Below are 9,521 nucleotides of genomic sequence, written 5' to 3'. Positions count from 1 at the left end.
TTTCCCTCTGGCCAGGCCCTGACTTGCAGAGCAGCAACTGAGACAGACTTTTTTGGGGGGAGGGCGTGGGATTCAAGCCCCGTGAGGCTCGCCTTCCCAGCCGAAAGGCAGCCCCCCTTTTCCCCAAGCCTCGAACTGCAGGTTGCAGGTCAACAACCAAGTTGCGAAACCCATTCAGTGAAGTCTGCATCGAGCATCTTTACAAAATACAACAGACAATATCTGAATGTCCTCCGGTAGTAAGGACTCTTTGATGAAAGTTTCGATTCTGTCTCCCCTCTAAATAAATAAGCAGCTGGTTTGGGGTAGGGGTCCCGGCGTGGAATGTATTCCAGACGGTAGTTTGCAGTCAACGTTTGAAAGCCATGGTCTTGGGCACGGCTGTTCCTGGAGGCGTGGGCCCTGGCTCCTGACAGCCACCTGAGCCACTGTTGGAGCCCAGCCAAGCTCTAAGGGCGGGGAGAGGGATGGGGAGCCCAGAGGTAGGTGCCAGCTGGGCCACCTGAAACCCAGGCCCCCCACAGCCTCTATCTCCAGTCCCTCGGCCCAGAGTGACACCGGGCAACGCACCAACCCCTTCCCGTTCCAGACATGAAGACGGCCACTTGCCCAGTCCTTCATTTGTAGGATCTCCTGGCCCGGCGGACGGGGCACTTCCTGCAGCTCCGTGCCCAACACCCCACGCACAGGGCTGCAGCCCAGATCCCGTGCTGAGGCTCGCAGCAGCGTCCCACCCCCACCTGCCCACAGCCCCCTGGACAGCCTCCCCACAAGCCCAAAGCCGCACGGGCTGCAGGTCTACGGCTCGGCCAAGCAGGAAACGGAGGCCTGCTCCCCGGCCCCAGCACCTACTGACCATCCTGCGCCCAGGGGTGCAGGGCCAGCGGGCCGGGCTGGCTGGGGTTTTTACACAGGAAGGAAGAGTGAGCCGCGGTGGGGGAGGAAGTTGAGGGAGGGCGGAAATGACTGCAGTGTCAGCACCCAAAGGCAGACAGGAGGCTGGCCCCGCCCCTCCCTGCCACCCAGTTCTGAAGTGTTGACCTTTGTGCTCAGACAAAACAGCCACTCTGGACCCTAACACCCACCAGCCAGGAAAAAAACCCACAGAACCTCACAGAGAGGGGCATGACTGAGCTAAACATAGGCCGCCCCGCACCCTCCCCAACGGACAGTCCATTTCTGCTCTGTGGGCAGAGGGAGAGTCTGGGGTACAAAGAAAAGGTATCTGTTCCCCAAACCCTTCCCTTCCTTTCCCTCTGCTCAAGCCCACGGGCCCCACGCCAGCCTGGCAGGGGGAGCCGGCGAGGATGGGCGGCGGGCGGTGTGGCCCACAGGGCAGGGCAGCTCACGTTACTGATCTGGTCCTGGGTCTTCTTGATCCTCTGGAGTTCGGGTGTGTCCGCCACCACGCTGAAGCCCTTGCCCTTGTTCTTCTCGAACTCCTCCTTGTAGCGCACCTGGAGGACCAGACGGGAGAGGGGCCAGGGGTCAAGCCGGGGGACAGAAAAGGCCCCGCCTGTGGCCACCTGAGGTAGCAACCGGCTAAGAGGGAGATCCTAACCAGAGCTCCCCCTGTAGTGACATCCACCGCCGCCCCCCCCCGCAACTCAAAGCAGAAGTCTTCACTAAAAAATATTAAAATAAGGATGGTAATCCATCAGCACATACTCAGTGCATTCTGAGTGCCAAGTGCTTTTTACACCAACTGCCTTGTTTAAATCTTACCATATACTATTATTAGCTCCATTTTTGTTGTTGTTAATCCTCACCCGAGGATATTTTTTCCATTGACTTTGAGAGAGCAAAGGGAGAGAAGGAATGGGAGGGAGGGGAGGAGAGAGAGAGAGAAACATTGATGTGAGAGACACACATCAATTGGTTGCCTACCGCACACGCCCCAACGGGGGCTGGGGATCGAACCTGCAACCCAGGTACATGCCCTTGACCAGGATTCGAACCACGACCCTTCCGTGCATGCTCTAACCCCTGAGAAACACTAGCCAGGGCTATTAACTCCATTTTAAGTAAGGAAACCGAGCCACAGAGACACAGGGTCCATGCCCAAGGTCACACAGCTTAGCAGCAAAAGTCCAGAGCCACCAAAATGCAAAGCCTCCTCTGCCCGACTCCTGACCCTTCCCGCCCACCCATCCTCCCACACAGCTATCGGAAGAAGGCTCTTCCCAGAGCTCCACCGCCTGCCCCAGCCCTCACCCGCGCCCGGATGTGGCCCTGCCCTTCGAGGTCGAGAGCCCAGGGGCATTTCTGAGTGACCAGTTAAGTGAGGGCTGTGCCCAGGGACAAAGTTGGTGCCCAGAGAGGAGGGCAGGGAGACAGCCGCTCGGAAGACTCGATCAATGAGCCTTTGACGGGCTCTGGCGGCTTCCTGGAGCCGGCTTCTGAGGTCAGCGCCACAGGAAAGGATGAAGTTGTTGGGGGACAGACAGCACTTCACAACAGGGCGCCACGCCACCCCACCACTGCCCTCCTCTCTTGGGAATCCCATGGATCCTCCTAGAGAGGGACTCAAGTCAGACAGCAGAAAGGACTTCCCAAACACTCAAGGGAAAGAAATAATGATTCTCTTGTCCTCCCCGGGGGTGTAAAGAGCAGAATGGAGGCTGAAAATGCCCATGAGGCGGAGAACTGCTCCCTGGCTTCCAGGGACTTCCCTGTGCACCTCGGCAGCCAGCTGTCCCCAACCCACCAGCTGCCTGGATTTCCTCCACGGGGGCTGCCCCGTCCTAGAGGGTCAGCCCAGGACATGAGGCCCAGGACCCTGGCCGTTTCCAGGATGACGAGCCCAGGCAGCTCCCGGCATGGAATCATCTGGCCACGGTGCCGAGCTGCACTATGACCCTACCGGCCACACACGTCTGCAGCCACGGCCACACCTGTCAGTTCCTCTGCTCCCTGCTCCCCCCACCCCCCCAGGTCAGGCGTCCTCGTTTGTCCCCGAGCGCCCAGCTCATCCGTCCACAGGCTTCTTCCTAAAAGGTTCTAGAAATTCCTTTGTTTCGCTCCAGACTGAAAACAAAGGCCTGGACAGAAAAATTAACAATGATAAAGCTACCAACCCACCCATGGGCCCAGAACTGCCTGGCCTCAGCCCATCGGGAAGACCTGGGCCAGCGTGGTGCCTCTTAGTTGGGGTGGGGAGCGGAGACCCTGTGAGAGGCGGGCAGCAGGGCAGGTAAGGCACTGAGAGCCAGAAAAATGCAGCTCTGGATACGGAAGCCCCGAATGCAAGGCCTCTGACTCGCTTTCCTCACCTGTAAAGGGTTGTCACAGGGATCACGGGGAGGGGGGCTTCCTATCCCCAAGGCAAAGTGCCAGAGCGAGCTGGTACCAGCACCGGCTCAGTCTCCATCTGCCAAGTGACCTTGGACAAATGATGTGACCTTTGGGCCTCGGTTTACAAATCTGTGAAAGGGGACAATCATACCACCCGTCCCGATCAATGGTGCAGATGATGGACAGTTGCTCTACAGCAGCTAACACATTGTGGAGCAGGCGGCCGGGCTCACCACACTCTGATAAGGGCAGTTGTGAAAGTGCTTTGTCAACGCCGAAGTGCTGAACAAATGCCAGTTCCCCGCCCCTTCCTCTACTTCCTGGCCTGGCGAGGGCCAGGCCCTAATCCAGGGGAATAATTGCCATGGCGACACGGTGGTGACATCAGCGGGTTCCCATGAGTTCCCCTGCTGGGGAGGGTAATTCATTCACTCCTGGCCCAGGGGGTCCCGCGAGGGCAGGGGTGGGATGGAGTCCGCGCTGAGAAAAGGCAGAGGCCCGGGCTCAGAGCTGCGTGTCCCTAAACAAGTCAGCCCCCCTCTCAAGAGACCAGTTAGCTGATCCCTAAAAGCCCTCCGTGCTCTGGAATTTGTGACCATTTTTAAGTACCTGTGGCCTTAACTACGGAGAATGGAGGTAGGGAAGGTTCTCTGAAAGGCTGTTAGGTGTTGGAGTGAGTGACAGGTAAAGAGCGAGGAGCCAGGAGTGCGGGGGGGGGGTAGGGGGGGCCCTGCCTGGAGTCCCTCCTCAGGGCTCCTGTCACCCACTCAGGAGTGCTCCCCGCAGCTGGGACGGCTCACCAGGATGCGATGAGGGTCTCTGGGGAAGGGATCTGCCCGAGCTCACTCAGCCCAGCTGTTGGTCGGAGACTCAGTGCTGTGACTGGACGACTCTCGGCCTGAGAGGCGCCTGGGCCTCGTCCTGGAAACCCCCAAGGCAGGGCCAGGAGGCTCCTCAAGACCAGGCAACCACCACCCCTGCAACTCTGCTTTTTATGAGGATGTGTTCAGTCTTCTCCCAGGGTCTACCTTGCTCATCACTATCCCCACAAACAGTAGGTACCAAGGAGATCTATCGAGTAAATGATGAATGAGTTGAATGGAGACACAAACTTTCCAAACATGCAGCACAGTTTGGAAAATAACTGCCTTACTGACCCAACGTAAGAGGAAAGATCGGGACTTTAAAAAATTCATTGAAGCCCTGACCGGTTTGGCTCAGGGGATAGAGCGTCGGCCTGCGGACTCAAGGGTCCCAGGTTCGATTCCAGTCAAAGGCATGTACCTTGGTTGCGGGCACATCCCCATTAGGGGGTGTGCAGAAGGCAGCTGATCAATGTTTCTCTCCTATCGATGTTTCTAACTCTCTATCCCTCTCCCTTCCTCTCTGTAAAAAAATCAGTAAAATATTTTTTTTAACAATTCATTGAAAAAAATAGCCCTGACTGGTTTGGCTCAGTGGATAGAGCGTCGGCCTGTGGACTGAAGGGTCCTAGGTTCGATTCCAGTCAAGGGCATGTACCTTGGTTGCAGGCACACCCCCAGTGGGGGGTGTGCAAAGAAGCAGCTGATCGATGTTTCTCTCTCATCGATGTTTCTAACTCTCTATCCCTCTCCCTTGCTCTCTGTAAAAAATCAATAAAATACATTAAAAAAAATAAAAGAAAGAAAAAAATACAATACCAACAATTTTACCACTGATTTTGTGCCTACTACCTGCTGGGCACACGCACTATGTAGCCCACTCCCCTCTAACAAAAAAAGAAGTCAGGTTTGAAATTCGACACACACAGAAGGGGGCACCTGATGCGAAAGGCCGGTGCTGGACGCGGGCAGCAGGTCCCTGTCCGTGCCTCAGATGCATCATGCCCAAGTTCCCTTCCCTCTCCTTCCCAGGACAATAGGAATGCAAACAGCTATTGAGTGCTGACTGTATACCAGAACTGTTCCCACTGCCTGCTGTATACTAACATCCTCACAGCAACCTTTGGAGAGAGACTACCTATAGGGAATCCTCATTTTTCAGGTAAGGCACTCAGGCTGGGAGACTTGAAATAACTTGCCCAGGGTCACAGTAGCTAATAGTGGGACATCCAGGATGTCACCTCTGGCCATCGGCTCAGGACACAGATATGCCATCTGAGGTCACTGGATCCAACAGAAGGGAGTAGGGACCCTGCTCCAGGGCAGGCCTGGGGCTCTCCTGTCCCCCTGGGCAAGTCCTGGAGGTATGACATTGAGAGGGAAAAGGAGAGACCTTCTCTTTGCACTTCTGCCTGGGCTCAGGGGCTACAGAGACATCCCTGGCTCAGCCCCACCCCAAAGCTGTTGCCTCCCTTCAGCCTGGGGTGGGGGTTGGGAGAGCTGCCAGTTCCTGCCTCAGCCTAGCCGGGTCTGGACCACCCCGCGGGAAGGCTCCAGGTGCCCCAGACACCCGAAGAACCATTCGGGGAACCCATCTGGAGACGGGAAAACCAAGCTGAAATAGCACAGGCAGCTTCCCGGAGACTGAGAAGGGCTGAGACACACGGGTGCCAGCCCAGGAAGGGGCCCTGGAGAGAGCCCAGCTGATGCCCTGGGCGGGTGGGGCAGGGTAGGCAGAGGAGGCTCCCACTTCCCTTCCCGCCAGCCACAGGCGGCTAGAGCAGGCCCTGCCCCCACAGCGGCCACAGGAACAGACCTGTCACCACCCCCAGCCAGGCCAGCTCAGCCCTTCCAAGCCTCAGAGCAGCAGGCCCAGCCCCCACCTGTAGGCAACTGGGGTTAGCTGTCCCCATTTTACCAGGGGAGGCAAGCAGCCAGCTCCCACCACACAGCTGGGGGAGGGGAGGGGCCTGCGTAGAGGGCAGGTCCTGCCTCCACCCTCTGCTACCCAGCCACAGCCCCAGCCCCTCAGGAGCCCAGCTACAGGAGGTTAGAGCTATGCCCCCAATGCCAAGCCCTGACGCCCAGGGCTCCCGCCCGCCCGTCACAGCAGAAAGAGGGTGAGCTCAGGTCCCTCAGCTCCACCTGATCCCCAGCCCAGCTCTAAGCCTCTCAAATTCTGTCTGTGAGACTAACAGCTTTCACCGCAATCATCAGGGCGGTCAAAACACAGATTCCTGGGCCCCATCCAGCCCCTTGGGTGCATTCTATCAAGGCCCCGGTCCCTTCCGGTGCATCCTGCGGGTTGAGAGCATGGGACTGGGGGGCCACGGCAGGCTGCGGAACTGCTCTGAGCAAAGGGCTTGAAATCTGCATCTGGGCAAGTAGCATGGCCTCTCCAAACCTCAGTGTTCCCATCTGTACAATGGGGACAGCAAGAGGCCCTCTATCAGCTGGTTGTGAGGATTAGAGGAGGTCAAGGCCATTCTCATGACTGCCCCAGCCTACCCGAGTGTCAGGAGGCCTGGAACCCAGATGACTCAGGAGGGCCTCTGGGGAGCAGGGGGTTCCCCTCAGGGATTGGATTCCAGGGACAAAAAAAGACCTGAAGCCAAGCTTTTTGTGAGACCAACAAAGGCTGGGGAATTAGTGCGGTTTGAATTTCTCCTCCTGAGAGTCTGGCCGTGGGTGTCTCCCCTGCCTCCACCTGAGGGTGTGCACATACACCCTCACCTCTGGACCGGCACCTTTCCCCGCTCCCCGCCCACACCTCTTCCTCCCGGTTCCTCAGGGCTCTGACTGCCTCTCTCCTTTTTTTTCTTTTTAATATATTGTTATTGATTTCAGAGAGGAAGGGAGAGGGAGAGAGACAGAAACATGAATGATGAGAGAGGATCCTCAGGACATGGCTACAGAGGCTGGGCTGGTAACCTCAGACCCGCATGAGCCTAGAGAGGTGAGTTCCTCCTTTGAGGGTGGGAGGGGGGGTGAGTGGGGAGGAGCTTCGGGGGCCCCACGTGAAATTCCCCAGAGCAGAAAGAGTCAGACACCGACACCTCTCCAACCCACTTTAGGGAAGGAAGAAGGGGGGCATGCTCTCCCCTCCTTTGATCAAGTCAGGAAATATGAAGTAACTGGGTACAGGGTTGGGGGCAGGGAGACCCAGGAAGTGCCAGGATTTCAGCAGCTGGGCCTTGCTGAGTAACCCCAGGGGGAAGGAGCCCTTGCCAAATGCAGAGGTTACGACAGCCCTCCCTCCCCGCCTGGCCCCCGCACCAGCCCGCCCCTCACCTGACTCTGGAGCTCGCTCTGTTGCTTGAGGCGGAGATTTTCAGGGGTGTCAGCCACCATAGTGAAGGACTGCTTGGGGTAGTGTCTGCAGGACAGAAAAGAAGCGGAGGTCACTCTGGGGAAAGGGCAGGAAGCTCTGGGCTTCTCACAGACCCCTGACGCTCTCCCGTGGGCAGGTCTTGCCCCTGCCCCCGGAGCAGGACCAGTGTCCACCAGCCACAGAGAGGGAGGCAAGGGTCGCTCAGACTCAGCCTGAGCTGAACTGGGAGACACAAATGGCTTGAGTGGCCGGCGGGCCATGGAGAGCTAACCTGAGCCAAAGGGAGGCCATAGGGACACCCTGAGGGTGGCAGATCACCCTTCTTTGGGGATAATCCATGCCTTAGGAGTCTACCGACCAGGGAGGTCAAGGGTATTGGGCCAGAAGGGGGCGGAGATGAGGATGGGGTCAGGACAAAGCTTTCAGCTAAAACCAGAAATGGAGGCCAACCAAGGAGAGAAAGGTCAGGAGGGATATGGAGCCAGAAATGAAGGGGAAAGGGACATGTGTATCCAGGGGGGCTTCCTGGAGGAGGAGGAGGAAAAGGAGAAGGAAGAGGCAGTGAGAGAAAGTGCACACATCCAGAGTGGTATTTCACAGGGCCAACAAGGTCCAACCTAAGGGAGTACAGGTGAGAGATCAGCCTGATGCCAGAAAAGAGGCCACCCCCCCCCACCTTGGGCGACAGATAACACTGCCCCCATGGCCCATGTCTGCCCTGTGCTAAAGGCATGCATGCCTTAGTTCATCAAATTCTCACACGCACCCTACTGTCCCCCTCCGACAGATGACTGAACTGAGAAAGGTTAAAAAATGTGGCCAAGGCACAAGGCACAAGGCTGGTCTCCTGGCACCCAGACAATCTCCCCCGGACCCAGCACCCTGAACCAAACCCTCGGTCTCCAGGCACCTGACAGACCAGAGTCCTGTCCCCCAGAAAGGGCTGGCGTGGAGGGAGCAGGAGCCAGGGAAGCCCTTGCAGCCAATCTGCAGGGGCCTCTCAGACCATCTGGCCCAACCCCTCATTTCCCACATGCACACAGTGCACTGGCACCAAGTACTCAGCACTTAGGTGACATTATAATTAACTTATTTATCCCATCGGTTTATTGTCTTCTCTCCACTGCTTCTCTATGAGGTGAGGGGGTGGTTTTTTATCTCTTTTGGTCATTGACGTACCCAGGCTCCTAGAATAGTACCTGGTATCCAACAAATATTTGTTGAATAAACAAACGTCAGACCAAGCATTGAAGCTGGGCCGGGACCAGCACTCGGGTCTCCTACATCCCACGAGGGCAGCACCCAGTCCCCAGCCCACCAGCCGAAGGGGAGGCGGTCCTGAGTCGCTGTGGTGCGTGTACACGTGCTGGAACGTGAAACCGTTGGCATTGGCATGGGCCCCAACGATTTCAGGGAATGGCGGGTGGCTTCTCTCAGCAGAAGCTGAGATCCGGCCATTTTCAGCCCTGGGTGACCACACCCCACCACAGCTGTGACTCCCGGCAGGTCCCGGGTCAGGAGGATTCCCCCCTTCCAGGCACGTGCCACCCCAGTCGCTGACACACCCTAGAGCTGGACGTGAGCAGCCCTCCGGTCTCTGTGTCCTCACCAAACCCGCCCCACCCCGAACCAGAGCTACTGGTGAGCACGTGACTTCCCTCAGTGAAGAGCAGGGCTTGGAGTCTGGAGGGGGACCAAGGGGATGGGGCACGGTGCTGGACTCTGGCCCTGCCACGGGCTCGCTGGGTGGACTGGCAAGTCCCTGTTCCCTCTGGGCTCGTTTCACCATCTTGGACCTAAGTCAGTCTAGCTGTGTCCCAACCCCTAGCCCCCCCGGCTCCTACCTCCCAGGTCAGCCCAGGCCCGCAGCTGCCCCAGCAGAGGGAGGAAAGAGAGGAGACTGAAGAGTAAACACAGGTGCCTGCAGCTGGCATGGCCTGCGGATGAATGTGGGGCCACGGCTGTGGGGCCAGTCCCCGGGCTTGGCTCAGTTCCACGAAACCAGGGCCACCCCCAGCTGAGGAGCACCCTTC

General features: G+C 57.8%; 1 protein-coding gene across 1 annotated transcript in view; it reads right to left on the bottom strand.

Moving 5' to 3' along the window:
- Nucleotides 1-9,521, bottom strand: part of LOC102767255 (LIM and SH3 domain protein 1) — a 43,419-nt gene that overhangs the window by 12,218 nt on the left and 21,680 nt on the right. The window contains exons 3-4 of the mRNA XM_006774291.2: nt 7,449-7,533; nt 1,350-1,457 (exon numbers count right to left, since the gene is read on the bottom strand). Coding sequence (XP_006774354.1) covers nt 1,350-1,457; nt 7,449-7,533 — 193 coding nt within the window. The remainder of the gene's footprint in view (nt 1-1,349; nt 1,458-7,448; nt 7,534-9,521) is intronic.

The sequence above is a fragment of the Myotis davidii genome, unplaced genomic scaffold (genome assembly GCF_000327345.1).
Source record: "Myotis davidii unplaced genomic scaffold, ASM32734v1 scaffold327, whole genome shotgun sequence".
Lineage (NCBI taxonomy): Eukaryota > Metazoa > Chordata > Mammalia > Chiroptera > Vespertilionidae > Myotis > Myotis davidii.
This window is presented reverse-complemented; position numbering and strand designations above follow the sequence as displayed.